Source organism: Tachypleus tridentatus, chromosome 9, assembly GCF_004210375.1.
Source record: "Tachypleus tridentatus isolate NWPU-2018 chromosome 9, ASM421037v1, whole genome shotgun sequence".
NCBI classification, from domain to species: Eukaryota; Metazoa; Arthropoda; class Merostomata; order Xiphosura; family Limulidae; genus Tachypleus; species Tachypleus tridentatus.
In genome coordinates, this window is record NC_134833.1 from 133,064,947 (window position 1) to 133,092,101 (window position 27,155).

Below are 27,155 nucleotides of genomic sequence, written 5' to 3' on the forward strand. Positions count from 1 at the left end.
TCCAGAAATCAGCTGCAAACAGATGCCAAAAGTAAAGAAAACAGACAAACTGTGCCTGAATCTAAGGAATAGTCACTGTCAATTCTCACATTGAGACTGCTGATGAACTGGAGCAAAAACATGGAGAAAAGGAATAGAGAAAGGAAAGAAAGCCAGAGGATGAAAACAGTAATAGGAACAAAAAGATAATTGTGAAAGATAGGAAACCAGAGTAGAAATGGAGGAGTGTTGGTGCACAGTCTCCAGATAAGATTACAGTCTGCTGAAGGAGAAAGAGGCAAACAAAGGGCTTGTAGATACGAATCAGGCAAACACACCTGAGATAGTAGAGCATATCTGCCTAACAAGTCCCAACAATAAAGCAATCACATATGAAGAGACAAAGCAAGGGAAGATATATGCCTAGGGCATAGTCAATTGATTACCCAAAGAACAGGGGACCACTTCATTGGTAGAAGGGTAATGGTGGATATCCTCAGAAAGTGAATGGCCCGATGAGAGATAACAATAGTAGATAATAATAGTGAGATGTAAATGAGAGAACTGTGCTGGAGAAAGAATCAGATCCCCTTGCAACAGAATAAGACTTCAAATGCTGAGAATCTAAAAAGGAAACTCAGCCCAATGGTAGGCTAAAGCAACGAAAATGAGGCATACTGGCTCCTACATAAAAGTGAGAGAGAAATTAATCATCATGGAGCTGAATATCTGAAGAAGGGAGTAAACAAAATAATTAGAAGATGGGCAGAATGGAGTAAAGAAAGAGAATGATAAGACACAGGAGAAAGAGAAAATAGGTAACAAATCTGAGAAACCATATCCAAAAAGGATGAGTTAGATCAATGGCAATGGATTAAGAAGATGTAGCAAAAGCAAACAGAGAATAAAGGCTATCAAAATTATCATCTTGAAGAGAATCCCAGAAAAAATAACATCTGTCCCAAGGTTAGAAGACAAACTAGGCCACATGTCGGACTTCAGCTCCTGATACACCACAGCTAACACCTCCTTGACAGACAGGAAAAGCCCAACTTATGTGGATCCACATTAGACAAAGTAGCAGTAACATGAACTTGTGAGTTCATAATGTAGAAAGATGGGAGAAATAATGATCAAGGGCTTTCCATAAACAATGTAAAGACAAATGGAAAATACTGTTGTCATAAAGTAAAATATTAATTACAAAAATGGAAAGAAAAATCAAAGGTCTACATGTAGAAGTGCTAAATCGTGAGGTGAGGACCGAACAATCAGTATAGAGAGAGCCAACTGTGCTAGGAGGGTGTGTCTCACTCTTATTGGAAGAGGATTGTCACACATTCATTTGCATGCTACAGTGCACTCATACCACACTGAAACACAGGAGTTCAAGTGCGAGCCTCAAGGCTAGTGACAAGTGAAAGGTTGCATATGTACAGGCAACACAAAATCAAGGAAAGCTAATATGCTACTGTGTCAGAAGCATAATTTTTATGGCCTTCAATCTTATTCGTTTATGAAGCTATAAACTAGAAAATCAGACAAACCTGCCACATCCACCTCATACATTCTTTCACAAATTGTTAATAGTCTTATCTGGTGTTCTATATTATTTATAACCAATACAAAGTCAAAGTTTTAATCTATCAAATGATATATATAATTTTCTGAACAGAAAACTGTATTTCACCTCTAGTTCTATATTTCTTTTCCACAGGAATTAAATGAACATGATTAGCTGAATTTCAAAAGATATAATTTAAAAGCCAGAAAAATTGTTTGCTTTCTGCATGTTATTATTCTATGTTCTTTGGTGCATTATTTAATTAAATAAAAAATATTTACTGTAGTAGTAATATTAGTTTAAAAAAGTAGGTTTATGTTTAATTGACAGTTGACAGCAAAAAATAAGAAGGCCCAGGTAAGTACTATGTTTCCTGATGTCATGTGTATACTTTATTCATTATTGTAGATGTTACAAAAATGTAAATATAAGAAACCTGTTATGTTAGGCAAGATTAAGAATAATATTAATTCCTCACAAGATAAGCTTATGAGTAGCATGAACACTGCATAATTAGATATAATAATGTGAGCTTCACATTTGTCAAGTGATTTCAAAATTGTGCAGCAGATTAGTTACACTTCATTCAAAAGGCTTTAACATACTAAAATTAAGTATAAATAAATGTATATTGTTACAAACTTTAAAGTATTTAGGATAAACAACTGTAGATTCCTATCACAATTTGCAATCATTCAAGAAAGAAAAAGGGATCATTTAGAATTATTTCCTACTTTTCTATGGTGGTTACGAGATTGGTCAAATTAACCTTTTTGTTATGGACTCAATATATTATACAAGAGTTTGTCTACATATTTGCACATTTTAAGAATTTGCTCTATAACTTTTGATACAGCATATGCAAAAATGTGGGAAACTTTTAGCAAAGATTACAGGTATTTTGTATACAAAAAATCAGATGTTTTGATGAAATAATTTTACTAAATACAAAGTGATTTTGTGTTATGATTAAGAAAACTATTCTTAGTCCCAAAATCTCAAATATATTTTGTATAATCTATAAAATCTCCCAAATACATCTCAAATAATTGTTTTGAGTAAGGCTTTATATATTATTTTCTATACTCTAACTATACGGAATCTGTCACTTGACCATCTTATAAGCATCATAAAAAATTAGGAAATATAAATTGTTCTTTTATGCTAGAATAACTACATATTATAACACAAAATACAAATGTTTAGTCTAATTCACTTAAGTCTCATAAATATATATGTATTAAGATGTATATATTTATTATATCTTTATGACATTGACCTTATAGTCATGCTTAGCTAACATAAGTTACATTGATGCAGTGCACCTGTTCTCATGTTATGTATCCAATATAAATCTCTCTTATAGTCTTCCCTGCCTTGTCTGTGTTTCAGTGGACTAGTATTTTGTAATATACAGTTATATATAATATATAATAATTGAAATGTATGTATAATTATAACTATTTAGAAATAAATTATTGTTGTATATTTTAAGAAAAATAACTTTAATAAGTCTAGAAGTAAAGCAAAAAATTATCTCTTATTGCTATGACCTGTGAACTCAGTTGCTACTAGACATAGATTGCTGAGTGCTTTAAAATTTTGCATGTAGAGGATATACATTTAAAAAACCAAAAAACAATAAATAATTGTAACGATAAAATTCCACTATCATTTATAAAGCTCAGTAACCAAGATGTATTTAGATTTTTAAAAATATGAAAATTCAAGCAGACTAAAGACACAACCCACTTTCATGAGATCTTGATTTGAAAGAACATCATAACTTTTTCACAGATGAAAATGGCTGAGAAAACCACAAAGGGGACATTTTAAGCTGTTGATTGATTATTCACATGTCATATATTGTAGTAAGAGACCATTTGAAAATAATGGAAAGTGTTGAACAGGGCCACCATGTTTGATTCAGTACATAAGCCATATCTCAGCAAAATAAAATTGAGGTTTTTATTTTAGATTCTAGCTTGTCAATATTAATAAGTTGATTTCCTAATTTTTACAAAACTATAGACTTAGTATTTTGACATTGCAAACATCTAACTTTAAACAGTGCTGCATTCAACATACCACATGACTCACTAAAATCTATATTTAGGTGTGTTCTTTTAATATTTATTTTTATATTAAGAAATTAACTTACTGACATAAATTCATAAAATAGTAGCTCAATAAAATTTGAATGCAAGTCAACAAATGAGATGACATGGCCTTTGATTCATGACTCATCACAAAATTGTTAACTCACCCTGTATTGAGTTATAGTATAGAAAATAACAAAATATGAAATATTTTTCTGCATCTGCAAAATAAAACTCCGATATTTATTTACAAGATGTTAGAGCATGTAAAAATGAAATATGAAATTTTCAGATTAAAAAATATTTTTAATCTTAACATGAAAATCACTTTGCACTCAGACCAGTCACCACACTGAGTCTATATACTTACAAAGTTTTAGTAAAAGTAATTAAATATTCTGATTTTCTTCTGCTTACAAAAGACTTTTAATGTGTTCGGAAAGCTTCCTAAATTTCATAACAATACACTAAATACTTTTAGAATTAAAGTATGGAAACTACCATGGTTACCTGGTGGTTGCAAAGTTATATAAAATATGAGACCATTATGATAGGGTTAAAGGAAGATTCTCATGTTTATACTAATAAATGCACATATTTAAAACAGAAAAAAAATATAATGATAACACTAGATGTCAGGCTCATACCCTGTTATGAGAAAATGTTGGACAACAAAATGGATGATGAACCCACTTGTATTACTTACACCATGTAACAAAATTTTTACTTTTTCTTGTTCCTGGGTGGAAAGTGTTATTTCCTATTTGCTTATGCCTAAAGTAAATGGAAATGGCCTGTTTTTCTCTTCAAACTTTGCTTTTGTGACCTGGGTAATGAAAGTTTCAAATTTACCCATTTTCCAGAGCATTCCAGGTATATATAATGCTGAGTAGCTGACAGAGAATTTTCTCAAACTTATAAGAATTTTCAAGAACCTTTTAGAATTTTCTTGAACTTTCCATAGTAATATATACACAGGGGCTCACCACTCACTACTTCAGTTTAGTTCTAGCTGCCTAAGTGAACACATATACCTATAAGATTTTATCAGAGATGACATCAAGAAGCTACAAGCATTCTTCAGATGCATTTTGCAATGTATGTGGCCAATTTATCAAGACAAGAGCAAAAAAGTACTCTGTGACAACATCTGCTAAAATGTGTGAAGCCTACAAGGCACAATTCAGCATGCCTGTTAGAGATCAAGATAAACCCTGAGCACCTCATTTTTCCTGTTAGCACTGCAAAAAAAACTCTAGAAGGTAAGACGGACAACTTTTGCTAGTCAAATAGTAATATTTTATATTATACAAATTTTTGACCTTTTAAAATTTAATTATATTTTAACTTTTTATTTTTTTTAATTTCCAATAGTATAGAAAAATATCACAAGATATTTTGCATGAACCTCTTACACATCAGTTGTGGATGAAATAAATTTATTCATCATAATAATTTTATTTTGCTTTTTTGCAGAATGGTACAGAGGGAAAAAGAGAGCCATGAAGTTTGCTATTCCAAGAATTTGGTGTTAACCCACTGACCACTCAACCAATTGCTATTTCTGCACGGTGGACCCTTCCAAACATTGGCCTGGCAAAAATGCATCTGCTATCATGTATTCAGACCTTCCATCATCCATTCCCCAAATGCCACACTGCCCTGAGCTCCCTGTACCCACTGTGCCAGAGAGAAAGCAGCCATCTCAAAAAACTACTCACTTCTAAACATTTTTGTTCATTTTTGTATAACTTTAGTATAAATACATGTAAAACTTGATTCATATGTTGTTTTATTCAGACCTTATATAAATGAAAGTGTGCAAATTTGCCTGCTTTTACATAGAAAATAGGTTAATTTCTAAATTTCATTATCAAGATCACAAAAGCAAAGTTTGAAGGAAATAATGGCCATTTTCTGTACTTTTACAACATAAGCAATTAAGAAATAATACATACTACCCAGGAACAAAATATTGTTGCACAGTGTTATCAAAACATGACCATACCTGTCATCTTATAATCAAAAGTCAACTCCTCTCCTCTCTTAATCTCTCTTCTACTGAAGAATGCAATCCTGGGTAATCTAGGATCTAAGTTGTTGATCCATACTCCAAACACGACAAGGTTAGGGTCACACTATTGTAAAACATACAATTTAAAATAATCTGTAAAACATACGTAAATAAAGGTTGAATAACATTTTATTTTGATTCACAAAAATTACTAGCCATGAATGTTTTTTTTTGGCTGATAAGAAATTCAATAAAATATACTAAAGTTAAGTAACAGTAAAATACAACTGATTACAGTATTACAAGTCTTCAAGTTTATTCATGACTTCATTTGTACACATACAATATAGAATTAGCCTAAAGTAATATTTTATCAGATCATTATCACAGAACATTAATGTCATAACATTTATCTCTTGAATAACACTTTTTCAGACAATGAAGTAATTTTTCGAACTTATCTGTGTCAGTTACCACACGATGTCTTCAATAAATTAACACTAGTGAAAACAAACACTTCAACTTATTTTATTAACCCTTTCCATCAAGCATTATTTAGCCATTTTTGACAACCACTCAACATGTGTTTATTTGTATGGCTGCAGATGATACATATTAAAATTACATGAAATAAAAAACAAAGTTTTCTTCCCACCAATGCAAGTTAATTTTACAGTATAAAAAGGTCTTACTAACAGGGAAGTAACACATTAAGATTAAATTTTTGTGTGTGTTTGTATATAAATATGTATTCAGTGTCATTACACTATCACATCATGTTTATTTCCCAATGGAGTTGTTGTTGTTCTCTTCTCAACTATTGGCTTTTTTAATAGTTTCATTTTGTAACTATTAAGCACTCTATGCATGTGCTTAATAGAAACACGTGATTGCAACATGATTCTGATACACCACATATATGACAAAGGTAGACCTTAACGTTTTTTTTTTTAGGTCACATGTCAAGAAGAAAGTGATCTTGAATAGAAAATAGAAAACTCAAATAGAAAACTATTTATTCTAGTAATAAATTAAAGTGGATAAGATATTAGTTTTGACTCTAAGTAAAGCCTGTTGTAGTTGCACACACTCTGTATGAGAAAGTGATGATGTTATCTGATAGTCATATATACATATTGTTGCCTTGTGTTGTTAAATCAAAGATGAGTCTGCTGCTTCATAAGATCACACACAAAGAAAACATCTAGTTATTACAAGTGCTTGAACTATTTAAACTTTGGTTGGTAATATATCACTGGTTCACCCTACCTCTGATATGATGTTGAAACGAAACTTCAAAGAATACCATAACACAATCAAGTTCCTGTAACCCTTCCTAGTTTTTGTAAATAATAAATCTCTGGATAATAAAACAACACCCTAATTCACAAGATAAGATGAAAACTGTATCATGGGTTTACTTTATTTTAATATTCAGTTTTTGTCTTTCCTAAAAATACACACCCGCCTTACTATCCATGTGTATGCACACACACTTCATGAAATGGATGCAAACAAAATGATGTCAATATCCTTTATTAGAAGTCCTATTAAATACTTATTACAGTATTTTATAAAATATTTACCTTATTTTATATCTATATTTTATTATATTTATTTTATATTTTATAAAAGTATAACACAAGGTAGTAGAATAACAAGTTTAATTACTGATAGTATTAAGTAGGATAAAGTTTAGCCCTAACTACACTAATAACAAGTTTAATTACTGATAGTATTAAGTAGGATAAAGTTTAGCCCTAACTACACTACTGCAAAAACAAGTTACAGTTAATTTATCAAATACAAAAAAATACTTAATACAGACTTAATTAATGTTAGGCCAAAGAAACGTGAACTCAAAAATTTTGGTACCCACAATTAGAATTATTTTGTATCATTCTGCAAATCCAATATTTAATGGAGTACTGCTGGAATAAAGATATTAATTTGAATACGAATATTTTCCAGGTCTCTACTAGTATAATATCCAATGTGAGAGCAAATGTTGCTATACAGTTGATGTTAAAGAAAACATTTTAAAAAAATGTGAGACCAATTTACTTATAGTTTGTTTTATCACCTTATGGTATCTAGGCTGTAAAGTACTAGTAGAGTCTAACAACAGTATCCTTGTGTTTCCAGAAGTCCCAGGTGAGAACACAAGTGAAACAAACTGCACACCATACCACTATCTTAAAACACTTGACTATCTTACATTATTCATGACACAGTACCCAAGGGAGAAAAACGTTTAAAATGCTTTAACTTATTTATATATCATAACAAATAAAAATGTAAAGTTCACAGAATAAACACCTAAAATATTTTGGGCAGTGAATACCTTTTGCTGCAGATAAACTCTAAAATGTGTCAAGAAGTGACTGGAAAGCTTATATTTTCTTACATTTCTCCATTATTTTAACATTCAATAAATATCTTTAATGTAAATGTTATCTATGGAACCATTTAAAAGGTGGCATGGTAAATCTTGTTAAATTTCTTTTTATTCAAACACTGGTGGAACTCTCATACCACCAACTGGTTATTAATATGCCACAGCCACAAAATTAATCAATCACAGCAAACCTTCCAAACATATATAGTTTCTATTGGTAGAGCTTCAATATTTGCCAATTTGAAGGTGCATTTGAATTTTAGGGGAAATATTGTTTCAAATATTTTATTTAGATGCAAAATGATTGTACAAATAGAAGTTTATTTATAAAAATGACAATAAAAATTTTACAGTATCATGAACACAAGTTTAAAATTAGTAGAGTTAAAAACTGCACACAGTCATGCAGAGAAAACAAAGACCTCACAGCAGAGACAGATGAATTGTGCTAATGGTGTTAGACAAGAAAAAAAAATCACATAATGAAGAAACATGTGCAAGCAACATTGCTACTGCCAGTGACTGTTTCATTTATTTTTTAATTTAGATACTAAACAAACTTGTTCAAATAATATTGTTTTGCCACTAATTATAGTTACTTTGTTTTTTTTCTAATTTTTAACCCATCTAACAAGTTCAGTAATACTATTGAATCACAACTGTTGTTTCAAGTGATAGTACTTTACGTTAACATTAGTCCTAACAAGAGTGATTTTTCAGAATATAAAAATTAACACTTGAATTTTGCTACATTGAAAATTCACTTGAAAGTGCATAATAATATTACTTATTCACAAATGAATTTTGTTTCTAAGTAGTGTCAAAATTAAAAAACATTTTTATCTTACAGAATGGTTAACAAAGTGTGTAACATTTCCATAATGTGCAGCATCTACAGTAAATGGGCAATCTCCATCATTGTAATCCAAATCAAAAAGATATGTCCTTCCCTTACTGTCGTATATCTGCCCTCTTTTTTCAGCTTCTTCACTTGTTATAACCTAAAAGAATGAGAAACATGGTCAAATGTACATCAAATAAACAGAAACTTCAAAAGCTTCCATGCCATAAATACAATGGTTAAAAAAATATATATAACTTACTATGAATGGTTCTAATTTACACTGTCAACAAATGCAAAACCCATAACATGTAATCATACAAGTACTAAAAACTTTTGAAGTTTCAGAAAATGGGTTCGTGATTGGCAAGTGACCAGTTAATTAATAAAAAAGAAAAAGAAAGAGAGCAGTAGAAAATCAACATAAATATGTAGAAGATGGAGAAAAATCTTGTTTGAAAGCACTGACCTACAAAGGAAAGATTACTGTCAACTGCAAAGCCATTCAGTTAACAAAATAAGCTTTCTTGGAAGAAATATTTATTCAAAAAAATAGATCTGACTATGAAAACAAACTATGATGGTCATTTTCAGCTCATGTAATTATTAAGCATACACTGTGAAAGAACTTTACTAAAGTTGAACTATGGAAACACGAAACAATCCACTCCAAACAGAGAAAACTAAAAAAAATGCTGATATTATGTAAGATTTTCAAAGAAAATTATAATATTCTCCCTTATAAAAGTATTCATCTGCCTTAAGTTAGGTGCAAAAGATCAGTCTGAAAGGTTACAAAATTAGTGTAATGGTCGTTGTGTGTAATCAAGGTGGTTTACTTATGACTTCAGTGTAAATGCATAAGTTTAAGCCACAATTCACATAGTGATATGACAAAACCAAGGAACTTTCCAAATAAGTCAGTGATAGAGAAGTAAAGAACAGAAGAGGGTCACACTAACATTTCAAATGTCACTGATTATTCCTTTGAGTATGGTAAAGTCCATCATTAACAAGTGAAATGTGCTTCATACCACCCAGTCACTATCCTACCAAACTAAGCAGCTTGGGAAGCAGGTAACTGGTTAGGGATATCAATGTGAAGCCAACAGTAATTTTGAAAAATGTGTAAAGTTCCATGTCTGATCAGTGTTCACACATCAGCAATACCCTAGATCCAACACAGAGCTGGCCTGTATGAGCAAATGGTAATAAAAAAGCCATTACTGCAAAGGAATCATTTTAAATCTCATATAGAATTTGTGGTGAAGCACGTAAATGACACTGTAAACATGAGGCAGAAGGTTTTCATGGTCAGGCAAGACAGGACCGTGACCTCAGGCATAAGGCTAAAGCCACACTGAAGTTGCTTCAAAAAAGAAAAAGTGAATGTCCTGGGGCAGCCCAGTCAAAGTCCTGACTTGAAATCAATGGGATATTTATGGTAAGACTTGAAGATTGCAGTCTATTAACAATTCTCAATGAACTTATCAGAATTTGAGCAATTTTGCCAGGAAGAATGGGCAAAAATTACACCATCTTACTGTACAAAGCTGATAGAGACCTATCCAAAAATACTCACAGCAGTAGTTGCTGCCTAAAGTGTTTCCACCAAGTAATGATTTAGGATTCTTAAGCAATCAGCAAATTTCAATTTATACATTTTCCCTGCAGGTTTTGCTGACATTCAACTTCCTTCACATTTAACAGTGTTAAGTCTGATCTTTAGAGTTTTGAATACAAATAAGTTCATTAAAACAAACTATTTACATTATTTATATTTCATTAAAATGTCATTAGTGGTAGAAGGTGAATACATTTGCTAGGTACTTCCTGTAAGCATCAAGATAACTTACATAAGTTCTGATTCCTTACTATAATTCAGATTTCTACCAATCAGCCACCATGGTGCTCCAACCAAGTTGAATTAAGAAACTACTCTTTAAAATTTTAAACTGAGAGAAATGGGGGGGATAAATGTGTTCATTTTCTGAAAATTAAAATAACTGAACAATTCAAACATCCTAACATCCTCAAATATTGCTTTTAAAATTTCATCTAAAATTGTTTTAGGGGTGTAGATATTTCAGTTTTGGGGTAAAAATAACATACAAATGCTTTTTTTCTTTATAATGTGTGCAGTCATGCACTTAAGTTTTATTGTTAAAATACACAAAATGCACACTTAACACTCTGCAAGAAGTATTTCCAATCTGATTAGCTTCCTGCCAGTAATCTATAGAAAGGTAACCAAACAGAGGAAAATTAACAAATCTTTGCCAGTTCTGTCAACAATTCAAAATGACACGACCAGCATGATGATGTAAAAGTCATCCACCACTTTGAGTATTGTAAAATCTTTCTCTTATAGCTGTTTAATATCAGGCTACAACGTAACTCATTCACTCAGGTTGTGGTTCATATTCTGTAGCAGATTGTTGTGATACTCTGCTGCAAATATTCAGAGTTTGTTGCATCCCATTCCACTAAAATGAAAAAGTAATAATATAAAATCAATCTTTCACTGTACTGAAATTGGTCACAAAATCAATCATCATCAGTTTTGTGTCAAAGAAATCTCATACCGAGAATGTTTCCAAATCAATTTCTGTTGTGACCAACTGTTGAATCTAAGACATCCACACAATATAACTTCCACATCTTCATTGAAAGCTGTGCCAGGGCTGTACATAAAACCCATCTCTAATTTTCAACTATAGACTAGAGAGAAGGAAGCTAGTTAAAAGAACCCATTGTAAAAAATTTCCAGTTTAACTGAATAGTGAGATTTGACCATCACTCTTATGGCACACACACAACTTGAAATTGCAGAATGAATTTTTGTAGCAGCTGCAAGCAAATAAGTTGTCAGATTCACAGACTAGACATTGTGACTGTAAATATTCAAATAGTTTTCTTTAACCTTTAATTGTTGATACAAATATATTTATACTTGTCATAAACAATTTTGTTGAAGAAATAGCCATTATTACCAATTTAAAATAGCTTATAAATAATTGTTTTACAATTGCCCAATGGATATATGAATGCCTGATTATAAAAATTTTCATCATTCACACACACACAAACATGAGCAAAAGCAAAAAAACTAATTCTTCCAATTGAATAAGAAGCAGTGACTATTGTTAATAAACACTTAAATGCATTTTTTTATTGTTCAAAGCAGAATTCAAGACATTAATTTACAACTATATGAAAACTGTGTCCTGAAGAAAAGTCTTGACTTACAACAGCCATACTGCTATACTGAAAACTGAAAAGACATGGAGCTCAGTAGGTTTTATGAAAATGACTTTGAATATGCAACAAACCAAATCACATGACCACAAACAACATAAAGTCAAAATGGAACTGCATGTATCAGAAGTACACTTTTACATTGTTTGATGTTTCATAGATATTGTGATTCCACCATACACTGATTATTTTGGAGAAAGCAACAGCCCTTTACTATGCAAAACATTCAAATCATAAATATGTATTCATATCATGGTGGGGATATCCCTTGTACTTAATGGCACTGGGAATCAAATGAATATAGATCAACTGGGGATACCAGAACAAATCAGTAAGAGAACTAGAACAAGTTGTACCCTAGCCATAGCAAGTAAAGTATGGCATCTAGTAACAATTAAGAAATCATGAATACATAAATCAAGGTCGAAAGCTGCCCAAATGTTCCAGATAATAGTATGCAACATGATAAAAAATATCTCTGAAAAGTGATAAAAGTCTCAGGCACACAATTTGCTTCTGTAACATATTTAGGAAAGGAAGACCAAACATAGAAAATTGTATGTAAAGTACTTAATCAAGGAAAAATGTAAGAACATGGTGAAAATCAACAAAGTGTATATTACCTAAATAAGTGTAACAATTCTTAAAACATTTCCTATTTGTCAATGGGAGAAAAAAAATTCCACAAATGTTAGATGGGCTGGTTGGTTGGTTGATTTAGTGTTTTATGGCACAAAGCATCAAGACTATCTGCGCCAAATGTCTGGTAAAAAGGTAAAACTAAATTAAGTGTAGTAAAATTCATAAAAGAAGATGAAGGTAAAACAAAACAGCATTTAAAAACATAAGTGGCATAAAACCAATGTTGATATCTAGTCTACAATGTTAAGAAAGAAACCACAGCAAGAGAAGTTGTAAAGGACTTTCTGTAGCATAATGGTAATTATCATAACCCACCAGAAAGACTAACAGGTAAGTACAAGAACCATCATCAGTCACCTGAAGTTAGCCTTCACAATCCTTGTTCCAGATTATGTGTCATTACAGCCATTATCAAAAAGTAAAGTAATAAAAGATTTAAAAGACATGCAGCAAAATTTTAATAATAACTTGCCAGGATGACTAACGGATAATTCAAACGGACAGTTCAAACAGCAGCGTTAGTCACCTAAAGTTAGCCTTTCCAGTCCTGGTGTCGAGTTATTTAATGTTACGCCAAATTTCAAATTGAACTAGAGAGATTGTGATTCTTAAAAGGGAACCACAATAAAAAAGGTTTAATGAATAAATATAAAACACTTAAATGACATTAAAAAGATTAATGGCCTTTAAAAAACTAAAAACTTTATCAAGGTGGACTGTGTCACTGTCACCAATAACACTGTCTAATGTTATGGATAAACTGTGGGACAGAACATGTTTAAAATGGTGCTATCATTGAGAGTTGTAACGATGACAAGAAAGTAAGATGTGGCCTATAGTGATTTGAGTGTTACATAGACTACACATTGGTGCATCAGTTTCAGATAAAAGAAAACGATGAGTTAAAAAACTGTGACCAATGCGTAGTCTAGTTAGAACAACTTCCTCCTTCCAATCCTTACAGAAGCAAGATGGCCAAACCCCAATATAGGGTTTTATTTGGAAAAGCTTGTTTTCTCGTTGCTCACTCCAAGTCGACTGCCAGTTGGCACGGAGCCGAGCCTTGAATACAGGATCATAGTCCATGTATGGAATAGGCACTGCGGTGATAGTGCCAAAACAGACAGATTTAGCTATCGTGTCTGCAAGCTTGTTCCTGCAAATACCAACATGGCCTGGTATCCAGAAAAACTGTATAGAAGTGGATGTTAATGAGATATGGGCCAGTCGGTTTTGAATCAGCGAGAATAGGGTGTGAATCAACGTGAAGCAATTCCAGAGACAGTACAGAACTAAGAAAGTCAGTAGATAATAGCCTGGCACCAGGCATTAGGAAAAATATTCTCCTGCCAGTTCCGATTAAAAACAATTAAAAGAATATCAAAGAGAAGCAGGAGATAGATGGCACAGCATGTCATAGTGTACATCATCTGGTCCAACAGATGCATTGCCAGACTGATGAAGGGCCAGTTTCAGTTCCACCAGTATAAAGGGACAATTATAGTCATAGAGACAATCAGTTTGAAAGGAAAGAGGTGATCGCTCTGCCCGAGTCTTGATGGCCAAGAAGGTGGAGGAACAAGCAGAAGTACTAGATACCTGGAAAAAGCTTTCACCTAGAGTATCGGTGATGCTCCGGATATCAGCAACTTCTTGGCCATCAGATAATAAGATCCAGAGGGGGACAGAAGTGTAGTGCCCACTGACCTTTCAAACCTTGTCCCATATGACTTTGGAACTGGTGGTAGAACATATACCAGTTGTGAACTTAATCCAAGATTCCTGATGGCTTTGACGTCTTACCCACCTAGCATGTGCACGGGCCTGCTGAAAAGTGATGCGGTTTGAAAGTGTGGGATATCTACGGAAAGTATCCCATACCCGTTTTTGAGCCTTCTGTGCCATGTGACAGGCAGGATTCCACCACAGACGAGAATATAGTGGAAAACGTGTCGAGGTTTTAGGAATGCATTGAGCAGCTGCTTGTATAATACAGTCAGTTACTGCTGCCACACAATCATCTACTGATGGCTGACAGACGATGGCAGGATCAAGTTCTGAGAGAGCAGTGAAAGTAAACCAGTCTGACTGATCCAGCTTCCACCAGGGCACGCGGGTTGGGTTTGGGTGGCACTGACAACGGCCAGTCTCTCATAAAAGTATAGGAAAATGATCACTGCCTCGTGGATTATTGAAGAATGGGAAAATAATGAAGGGGAACAAATTGAGAGATCAATAGCAGTAAAGGACTGACTAGGTGCATGGAAATAAGTGGAAGAACCAGTATTGAAATGAGAAAGGTTGTGATCAGAGAGCATACACTCTACAGAGTGACCCCTCCTATCAATAACAGAACTTCCCCAGAGAGGATGATGTCCATTAATGTCCCCGAGGATTAGAAAGGGAGATGGCAACTGTTCAATGAGATCATCAAGGTCTGATTGATCAAATATCTTTCCAGGTGACAGGTAGAGAGAACAAACAGTGATGGTATGACCCAAGGAAACACAGATGGCTATGGCCTCCAAGGGTGTGTTGAGTGACAAAGACAGGGTGGGCACATGCTGATCAACTAACAGTGCCACCCCTCCATGTACTCGTCCATCACACAGCCTGTCATTTCTGTACAAAGAAAACTGCCAAATGGTGACTGTATCAGCAGGTTTTAGAAATGTTTTTTTGAAAGGAAAGACTTACAGGATGGTATGAAGCAATCAGTGTTTTGATATCATCCAGATTAGAACATAAACCTCGACAGTTCCATTGTATCAAAGTGGCAATTTTTAATGATGGGAAGGCAAAGTGGCTGAAGAACCTTTCTGTTTACAACCACGTCTTTTTTTCTTTCTGTTCTTATTTGGAGGAGGTGCAATGACCTCCATGGATCTTGCCCTGAGTCGATTGGGCAGGTCTTTGTGGTTGGAAGGGGATTCCAGTGACTGAGGATGCAAACGAATGACTGTTTTGCATCTTGGGGTGAGAGAAAAAGATGTATCTGAAAAAATGCCTGTACCTGAAACCAAAGGATGTGGATCTTGAGGTTTGTTGGAATGTGTAGGAGGAACAGAGATGGGAGTAGCAGTTGATTCATCAACTTTTTTAGCCATGGAGGTCAAAAGGCTTTTCATTTGTTTTGAGAATGATTCTCTTGGAGGTACAAAGAGATCTGTCTGCACTCCCACTGTAGTTGTGTCCGAGATGAAGTGGTGGACAGCAATTTTTGAGCCTCAGGATAAGTAATGTTATGAGTCATTTTCAAATGCTGCACCTCTTTTTCCTCCAACCATTTTGGGCAAGAACAAAAGTAGGAAGGGTGAGAACCATTGCAATTGACACAATGTGGGTCCTTTTCACACTCATAGGCATTGTGGTTCTTGCCACCACAATGAGCACATGTCAGGGAAACACAACATGATGTCTTTGAGTGACTGAACATCTGACACTGGAAACATCAGAGAGGGTTTGGAATGTACGGTGGTACCATGCAATTAAGATAACCTGCCTTGATGGTGGCAGGTGCACATGGTGATGTAAATGTCAAAACAAGGATATCTGTCGGCAGTGTAACTCCATCTTTGCAAGTGGAGATGCACCTCACTGCAGAAACTCATTGAGTGGAGAAACAAGCAAGAATCTCTGACTTGGGGATGTTCTTCAAATCCCTCTCAACAATAACTCCTCGTGATGAATTCAAAGCAACATGAGGTGTAACCTCAATAGGTATATCCTCAATTGCCTTTGAATTCAAGAGGAGTTCACTGTGTTGGAATGTAGATGTTTCAACCAATATGTCTCCAGATCAAAGCTTCTTTACTGACTTTGGAGAGTCAGCAAGTCCCTCCAGTCCCTTCTGAATAAAAAAGGGAGACATTTGCCATAAAGGTTTCTCTGAAAGAGAATTTAGGATGAGAAAATGAGGTACAACTGGTGGTACAGATGTTGAAGATTGCTGATCAGAGTCTTCAAGATGTGGTCATTTACCTATTGACTGTTTTTCACTATTTTATTTAAATTTTTATTCGGAGGATCCATAGAAAAAAATATAATTTCGGTGCCCACTGACCCCACCCATCATGAAGCCCTACGAGGGGATGCACTACAATATCAAGCAAGGGTACTGCAGCAATGCCAGGGTTTTGTGAGCACTATACCCAAACACCAACACCAGATACAATGTCCACAACACCCATTGCGAACTTCCAACACTGGTACTTGGTTGACCTTACCCCAAATTGACCAGCCGATTGACCCAAGGGGGGCCACCCAAAGGCTGCCCATCTGCAGGAATTCAAGGCCAAAGTGGTGTATTATGATTGGACCCCTCAACCACCAGGATCCTCTCCTCCCCTTCACGGGTCACCACGAATGGCAAACGTGGGTGGATGTTTAGATTCCAGAGGAGGTAACCTGAAAGAAAAGAACCTTCCCTGGGAGGTCCCCTTACCATGTACAGGAATCCACACCAAGGGGTGTTAGATGGGATTCATGATCATCACTGAATATTTCGTCAGAGACAAGTTAAGGAACAGATGAATATGAACTATGCTTAAGATCAGACCAATATACTGAAGCCTTTTTGTCATTTAGAAATATCAGCTTTGAATATAAATAGGTCAACAAGTTATGGAATCATCAAGGTAAGGTTTTCAGCCATAGCTTCCTTTTAACCATCACATACCTCAGTCAAAGGTAGAAATAGGTATTCATAAAATTTCATACAGAACTACCAGACAAGTTGCCAAGTGTACTATGTATGATCTTTCAGCAAATGGACTGTTGAAAAGGATGGTGGAAAATTGTCATCCTCATACACTAGATAGATTATGAAAAGCTATCAGGATGGAATGATGTGCTTTGGACATGAATACTTTACAGTCCATTTCAATAGAAACTACATTGAAAGGCTATTTTCAAAATGAATGGTTGTCATATAGAGCTATACTGAACCTGATGACTGAGTATAACACGTCAAGGCTTCAAGCTGTTAACCATGTCCAGTCTGGTATCTCAAGGTTTTCATAGGACTAAAACAGTAGCACTGAATTTTGAAATATTCTGTGTAATCTCTTTCTTCAAACCACTCCACAAACAAAATTTATAAATGAAATGTTATTATTTGAAATGCTGTTTTCATGTAAGTTTCATTAGCATTTAATTTTGATAAAGTAATTTAAAAAATTACAATTTCTAGCCCAAATTTTTTGTTTCATTGTAATTAATTATTGAGTTGGTGGAAATTATCAAATTCCCAACCTGCATAGATACAACTTATCAGTTAATTCAAATAGTTTGAAAATACTTAATTTTGAAATTTCTGAAGCTAATAAAATGATAGATATATTGCCCAAAACCTATTTTCCTCTACTTACTTACATATTTCATTGAAGTAATCACTATGGTAATTAAAATGTTCTACACAAGAACTTTTGTATCTTGAGAAAACAACAGTATCATTTCTTCATTTAAAGCTCCTTAGGCAAATATATAACTTGCAACAGTTTGATCATGTAACATAAATTACTAAGAACAACTTTGGTACCCAAGTATTACATACAGCTAAATACCATTTCTTTATATTAGTTTTACTGTTTTAAATGGAGTTTTATTGCACCATTTCTTTCAACAAAGTAGCCTAGCCCATAATGTCACTAGGCCTATTATACTGCACGCACGTATGAAACTGTCTTTCAGGTCTACAGTTACAGGGATCAAATACAGTGGAATAATAAATAGATATTCTTTGCACTGGTTTTTACTATAAACTATTAATTGACTAAAAATTCAAATACATATTTAAAAAGCTCCACAGTTATTGCACCAGCTGTTTCAAGTGTCTGGTTTTTTTTAAATAAGGTAACTTTTATAAGTTATTTAATTTTTATTAACTGAAAATGAAGTTATACACAGCAATGTTTACCGTAACTCCAAATTTGCTAGGGGTATATATAAAAATTTTGCAAAGTTTTTGGTAAAAATTACATTAAAAAATCATGTTTCAATAAAGAATTTCTGCTAAATCAACTACAGTGAATTAAAGAATAAGCTGACTAGTTTCTTCTAGCACATCCTGTAAAAATATTAAATATCTTTTAGGCAAATTTCATCTATTAATTTCTCTGCCCTAACACACTAACTGAAGCAATAGTAGTAGTACATGGTAGAACAAAAAGCTGAAAAACATAATAAATTTAAGTTACTCTTTTTCTTTCCACAAAAACTACATATTATAACAGAAATATATAAACTATTTATTTTACAGTAAAAGCCAAGACTCTTCAAGTCTGGATTTATTTAGTTTTATTAATTCACAGCTACACTTATACCCTCTCAGAGTACACTGAAAACCATTTATTGCAGGAAGACAGCTTTATGTAAATAAATGATAAATTACAAATATACCACACTCATAGTACAATCACACCTCATAATGTGAGTGATATATGATAATCACTGTATTTTTCTTAATTATTATATTTTAGTTACTTTTATGAAAAAAATAAAAGAACTTTAGTATTTACACCTAGCATTCAAGTCTTTTGTTGTAAGAAGATAAAACACCAAAGCCTACTTTTTTTGTAATAATGTTAATGTGGCAAAATATGATAATTTTCTCACAGCAAAAACTAACAGACTTTCCAAATCTTGGTTAATTTAGGTTCATTGCTTTACACCTACACTTAGACCCTCTTAAGAGCATGTCAAGAGTCATTTACAACAGCAGGATGACTTTACATATAATTTACTGAACCCCCTGTATTTGATGTTCAACACTGGCTTCAATGGTTTTCACAAACAATTACTAGAAATATATTTACTTAATTATGAAATGATAAAGCATGACAACAACAACTGAATAATATCTAATTATCAATTTCACCAAATGCATATTTATACAATACTGTGAAACATATATGCCCTTATTGCTTCTACACATGCCCACTTAAGAAGTTTAGTTTAGAGATAAGCCATATCTTATTGGTCAAAGATTTAGATTATTGTCTAAGTAAGCTCTATATCTTCTAAAAGGAGGAAAATTCTTAATTTACATTTATTTACACATACACATTTCTGTTATTTTACAGCTGGTGTAACTGGTTATTCATTTTTCATCTTTTTGTGATATAACATCTAAAATAAAACATTTATTCAATAGATAACAAGTCTCATATAAAAGGCTTAACAGCTTCTACTTTAAATGTTTTACTAAATCCAACAATTTAAATTTCATGTTCTGAAAACATCATGGTTAATAATAAAACCATAAAAATCACAAAACCAAGGTAACCTTACCTCACCAACATATTCCATAACAAAAATCCCCTTTTTTATTTTTTCAAGAGTTTTCACTCCCCATCCTCGACCATCATCTGTTCTAAAAATTGCCAACTTAACCTAATAGAAAGAGAACATTAAAAATCTGATGTATTTTTGTCAGATAGTATGCCATACATAATTTACTTGAAAATATATTGCAAGTACTAAAAGTAAAAAGTTACTGAAGACAAAAAATTAAATTGTAATAAAAACTTCAATTAACTACTTTTATCTACTATAACACAGAGTACAACTTTAATACAATTACAAAATCAAAAAATATAAAACTACCATTTCCAATTGCAGTTTCTCTGAAACAGTACTTTTAATTCACATATTTTATTAAATGATTTGATTTATTAAATGCATCTTCTATATGAAAAATGTATGGTTAAATAATTTTTCACTTAATCTTATTATTACTATCAATGACAAAGTTGTAAAACTGATTCAAGGTAGAAATAACTGGCAGCTACATTAAATCCCAACTACAACAAGCTTAATATGTCAGAAAACTTCTATGATAAAACAGTATTCATTGCATACTAACAATACAATGAAGAGCTTTAAAAGTAAGCTAAGCCATCCTACCGATAAAAAACACCAAAATGAGTCCAATAGATTTCACAATAAAATAGTTTAACTGTAAGTTGAAAGTTGACAAAAACGTTGGTTTCATTTTGTTTTCATACCACCAGAAATGTAGAATTCTCCAATTACAAAATTTGCTTTTGAAAAGTGAAGCTTTCTCATATTTTAAGACTTTACTTAGAATACCATGTTTTAAAGACAATGAACCAATCACACCAAACAGCTATAAAGAAAACCACATTATTCAAAATGTTTATTTTGATAACACAGAATTATGAAAATATTTTTTCACAAAACTGTTCAATTCCATAATTCTGTAAACCCATTAATAATTATAAGTTTCCACACCAAATCACCCTAGTAAGTGGTATCAATATGGCCATTTTTCAAATACTGTTTAATTACATCTTCAAACACTTCTCAACTGACTACTATTCCTTTGTTTCTTGGATGACTGACTTGACACTTAGTAGACATATACCTTGGTCCAATACACCCAAAGAATGTATACTTGGGGTCCCTGTGCAATCACATTTATGCAGTCAAGATGAAAATTGACACAAATAGATATTTTCATGAACTAAACACACATACAGCTCAATTTGTCCATTCTGAATCTATTTTTAGATGGATTAGAAATGATGAAAAAGCATAATGTGTGTATGTGTGTGTGGGGTCATTTACATGGGGTTGATACCAAGGTGCTTCTCTATAGGTCCCATATATATATGTATACATACATACAAATGTGTGGAATATGCTCATTTTTGGACACTCATTTTGAAACGAATATAGTAAAGCAGAAACTGTAATAAAGGGAAACAACTCCTGCCTCAACATAGCTTTATTTTAAACATTCACCTAAAAAGTTTTATTAGTAGCTCATAGTTGATCTAAATATTTCAAAACAAAATACATTTGCACATTATTAAAGAATAAGGAGAAAATATTATTCCACTGTGTGTCATCTGTTTAAACATCTATGCAAGTTTCTGTGAAAAATTAACTTCTTTTTTATTACAAATGGCTAAAATATCCATTTCTTTTTTAGAATAATATTTTTATTGTTCTAATGTGCAGGTCATTTGCTTTTTATTGCCTTCCTAAGATTCAGTAAAATATTGTGTATATGGAATTGTTTTGCTGTAAATCTCAAAATGCTGCACAGCTGTTGGTTAAAGAAACATTATGTACTCAGCACATAAAAGGAACTTCCACAATGGTTATACTTTATATCAGTTTCACTGTTATTAAATTAAAAAATTCCAAAATCATCTGCTAGCAGAGTATCACCAATTAAACATGTTTATTAAAAGGTGCTACTTTCACAGTTTCTGTTTAAATAGAAATGGATATACATAGCATAGTCTACTTAACAAGACATTTCAGTTTCATAATTGTTAAACTTAAGCTTAATTTAACTGAAGGATTTCATATAAAAAGCAAACATACAGAAAAAAAGAAATTAACACATTTATGAATGATACATAGACCAAACAAGGAAACTGTTGTTGTTAACACACAGAGACAAAGCTTTAAAACTTTTATAAATCTACTCAGTGACTTTACTTTTCACAAAACATCTGTGTTTAAAGTTCCCAAAGTCTATCATTTGTTTTTCACACCTGGCATCATCCATAGTCCATCTCAAAAACCTAAATTTCTATTAACATCTCAGTGTGCGTGTAATGAGGAATTATTTCTCAATCATTTACTATGCATGTTACTGTTCATTAATTATGTTGTTTGGTTCCTGGTCTGTGCTAAGATTCACCATTATACACTGAAAAAACTTAAATTATTGCTAAACTAACCTTTCTTCCATGTTGAACAACCCTATTGGGGCAGGTACGTCCACATTTGCAGCGCTTGTTACATTCATAGATTGGTACGCCAGGTTCGACTTTTAAATACCCGTATCGATTATATGCAAACAGGCCTCCAGACTGGGTAGAGCAACAGTTTTTTTGACTTTCAAAGCAACTGTCACATTCACATCCAACAAGTGGGTCCTCAGGAATAACAATTCCTTCACTTGGTTTATAATCAGTTATATATGTGAAATTTTCTGGTGGCCCTTCTGTGTCTACATGATTTTCTACAATAATAGGAGCGCCATCACTAAGCTCATTAATGTCTCTCTCCCATTCTTTCAGCTGTAACAAAACCTCTTTTCGCTTCTCTGTAAATGCAATTAAAGCAGATTCTGAACCAAAGCTGTTTTCAATCTCCAAGTGTTTCATCATTGTAGTTGCATTCTCTTTCATTGTTCCTGAAACTGTCAATAGCAAGTCTTTTTTTATTTTTTTTGCACTTAAGTTAGAGTTGTAGAAATCTGAAAGTGTGATTCCTCTTAGTTTCAAAATAGTTGCAAGATCATCTGGTGAGGATTTGCAAATTGTGCTGATTAAATTCCTGAATTTCAATTTTTCAGAATCAATACAGCTATCCTCACTTACTTTCCTCTTTCTCCTGAAACAAGAAAAGTTACGTTCCTCAACAAAAAGCATGGAACACATGCATTAGCATACAAAATAAATGAAAAAAACACATTAAAAATGTAATACGATACAATAGCTGAAACATTTGAAAAGCACTGCAACATTAAAAACAAAACGCAACACATGCTTTGCAAATAAAAACAATACGAAAGAATAGATTAAACAGAAGATTATTATCCTGAGTATCTTTAAAACAGTTTTATTATTTTATCTGTAATTTCTACTATACATAGCAATGTAGAAGATGGGTTAACCTGTAATTCTCCCCTGTTAATACAATTTAAATATATAACATTGGATAGTATCTATAAAACAAGCATGAACACTGTTATGAAAGGTCTTTTGTACTTGCCACATTTCACAACTTTTAAGACAGTAAGTGCGTATCTTTCAATCCAAATATTATGAAACTTTATGACAGCCAGATGCTAAAGTCATACAATTAAAATCCTGATTTTAATACAATATTTTTATCATATATTTCTATTAAAACAAGATCTAAACAGTAAAAATAAACCTACAATCAGTACAGTTCATAATATAAAGTGGTTAAAATGTGTGTCATTTGTCTTTCACAACTTTAATAACATCCATACAGTTGCAATGGTTTCTATTGGTTCTTCAGGATTATTTGGTAAGAAAAAAATGAAAACAAATTCTAATCCACATTAAAGTTCATCCAATTTAGTCAATCAGTTAATCAACAGTCCCAGTAACTGATTTGTACAATGTTGTTCAAATTATGGTGTGTTTGAGAAAAATAAAAAACAGGTTAATGGTTAGCTATCAAACAGTTTGCTTTCCTCTAGTCAACAGTTCAAAGACAGTGACAATGGCAAATACCTTTAGTAACGTAACCATCACAAAGATAAAGATGTGTAAGATTGGTGGCAATGAGGATCGAATACAAGATACTCAAATCATAAGCTCTCCACTCTCCCATAAACCACTAAAGCTGAGCAAACTTGAGGTAAACAAAACAAAAATAACTCATAAAGTTAAAATTGGGCAGATCACAGAAAGCCCATTACATAAGTTTATATGCTCAATAACAAACATAACAGGAAAGAAGATAATGGAAAAGATAGGCAAGTAGAAAGTGATGTGACCAGGCCAAGCTGAGAGCACCAATTGCTATAGCTAAAGAAAGAGGAAGAAAGGACCTGAAGAGAGAATGGCTGGAGTTGAGATGGGTACCTGAGAGACATGCCAATCTGAAAGCAAACCAACAAATGATCTGGAGGTATAGAATGTTGATAGAATGTGGACCAGTCGAGAGAGATAATCCAACACAAGTTCTTAGCTCCCAGTAAATGACAAGTAGAAACACAAACTATATGTAAAATTGTCAGAGTGGATTATAAAAAAAATGATCCACCACCAGCAGAAATAGGAATGGTAATGTGTACAATGAACACGAATTTTGAGCACATTAATGTGAAGTGACTACTCTTATGTCCAAATTCCAGAAATCAGGTAATTGTACAGAGATATGCCTTAATCACAGGAAAGCATAAGAGAAGAGGTAGATCCAGTTTGAGAGTAGGTAAAGAAACACTAAAATGTAATATGGGTATGGTTTGGTCACCATGGCATAACATTTAAGGGCAACAAAGGACCTGTTGGTCCATCTTGGCTGTCCCATCCTCTAAGCCAAACTAAAATTATTTTTTAAAAACATTTTAAAGCCAACCCTTATCATTTATGTTTCTATCAAGCTTTCTTCTAAACTCACTCAAATTTACTGCCTCCACAACATCTGAAAGTAATCCATTCCATAGCCCAACCACCCTATTTGATAAATAAAATTGTTTCAGCTGAGGAAAGTTTCTACTTTCCTAAATCTACATTTATGTCTCCGTTCTTTAATTCCCGATATTAAGTATGAAAAATGTTGATGCACCAATATTATCAATTCCTTTCACAATGTTAAATACTTCAATCAGATCCCCTTTAACTTTTCTTTTTTTAAGGATCTTAATTTCTTCTCGTAAGACAACCCTCTATCCCAGTTATCATTTTAGTAACCCTCCTCTGAACCTTTTCCAACAATTTAATTTCCTTCCAAAGATAGCCTAAGACTGAGTGCTATACTCCAAATGTAGCCTAATCAGTAATTTGTGGAATTCCTCAAGGAGAGGAGAAGTTCATAAATGACAATGAAACCCTAAAAAGAATCCCCAAAAATATACATTGTCCACTGAAGGAGTTGCACGTGCAAGTCCCAAAATAAGAGGTTTCAGGAAAGTCACAGTTGCCAAAAGCAAAAGAACCCCATGAGTAAAAACTTGGATCTTATGACAAGCCACTCCAACTTACTGGCCACCTGTAAGAGAATGGAAGTTTGAGAAGAGGATCCCCACCTGAGAATGGGCCAATAGAAGTCAATCATCCAAAAAAATAAAACAGCCTAAGTCCTCACAATGCAAATGAATACATAAGGAGTTGTTGCTACAATGGAGGGAAGAGCAAGCAAACTGAAAAACATGAATGTGATGAACACAATGTAGAAAACATATGGAGGTAGATGAGGAGGAAGATGTAGGGAGCTCTCCAAAACATCAACCATGGCCAACCACAAACTGGGTAAAAAGGTCATAGACAGAATCAGAGGGAGGAGAATTGGAAATAGATAGAGGAACAAAGAAAAGTGAGAAGAGAGACCATGATGGCAAGGAGAAGGGAATGCAAAACCTCCTGGAAGCATGATGAAGTGCTTCAAGAAAAGGTGGAGGTAGAAGAAAGAATACAGACACGTGAAAAAATAAAGAAGCCTTAAAAATGGAAAATAAAAGGCAAGAGGTTCAATCTCCAAGCAAGCAAAAACCATACATCAAAGACAGGAAATCAAGAAAGGAAAGGAACAAAGTCCAAACATGAAGATAAAAAAACCAAATGCAAGGAGGAAGTGGTATCTGGGTTTGAGACAGGAAAACAGCATAAACTCTAATAACAAGATGGAAAGACAAGGTAAACCCCAAGAATTGGAGACATGGAATGAAACAAGAGAAATATTCAAAAACACAGAGAGAAAATAAAGAAAGGAGCATATGTGGACATGAAATCCAAAAAAAAAATGGAAGGTTAATGTCATTTGTCAAAGGTAACCCACTACCCAAAGTAAAAAAGGTTAAATTTGTAGTCCAGGAGATCATTCCCAGCTGAGTGAAAACAGCATCAGCTGAGAGGATGGAATTAAAAGATCCAGTAAGCTTGTGGTAATCCACAACACTTGGAATAATGGCTGTAATATTCTTAACAGTTAACAAGCCTCAATAAGCTATAGTAGAAATAAGATCTGTGTTTAATATTTCATTCATACAGGACTAAGTAGAAGTCAGTGTAGTTTGAAAATTCATGGTCAAAAATAAGGCTTTTGAAACAAAAGCCAAAGAAAATTAAAATCAACACTTCATTGACAACTGCAAATCTTATCAAATAGAGTTCAAAGAAGAAAAGTTGAACATGTCTGTTTAATACAGTACCTTGGAGAAAAACAAAATTATCCTGAGTGCAAGTGTATATGAAGAATTACTGATCATGGAGGGTGCACTGCCTTCCTGTTGGTAGATAGATTTTGTCACACAGAAGTGTCATCATGCTGCACCAATGCAGTTAATGTCAAATACATAAATTAAGTGAAAGTTACTTCAAGCCTAGTGGCATGCAAATCTCACAGGCAGAAACATGAAGTAACATTTCTGTGTGAGGAGGTGATTCTCAGAAGCTCTAATTTCAAATAATTTTCATGACAGTCAATTCAATCTAAGTTCAATTAGTATATTACTTACATAACAAACAAATCATTCCATATCAACTCAGCTAGCCAAAACATTAACCCTCTCTCATTTCGATATACAAGTAATCATGTATGATAAAATTCCTTGAATATCGATGCTGCTGAATCTTTGATTGATGAGATGTTTAGAAAATTTACTTTTTAACCCTTTTTGA

At 33.1% G+C, this 27,155-nt stretch overlaps 1 protein-coding gene across 3 annotated transcripts in view; it reads right to left on the reverse strand.

The window, feature by feature from the left end:
• The window catches only part of LOC143226413 (histone-lysine N-methyltransferase SUV39H2-like), a 65,431-nt gene that overhangs the window by 11,003 nt on the left and 27,273 nt on the right, over positions 1–27,155 (reverse strand). For all 3 annotated transcript variants that reach the window (XM_076457347.1, XM_076457348.1, XM_076457346.1), the window contains exons 5-8: positions 22,515–23,172; positions 20,086–20,187; positions 8,903–9,055; positions 5,651–5,780 (exon numbers count right to left, since the gene is read on the reverse strand). In XM_076457347.1, the coding sequence (XP_076313462.1) occupies positions 5,651–5,780; positions 8,903–9,055; positions 20,086–20,187; positions 22,515–23,172 (1,043 nt within the window). The remainder of the gene's footprint in view (positions 1–5,650; positions 5,781–8,902; positions 9,056–20,085; positions 20,188–22,514; positions 23,173–27,155) is intronic.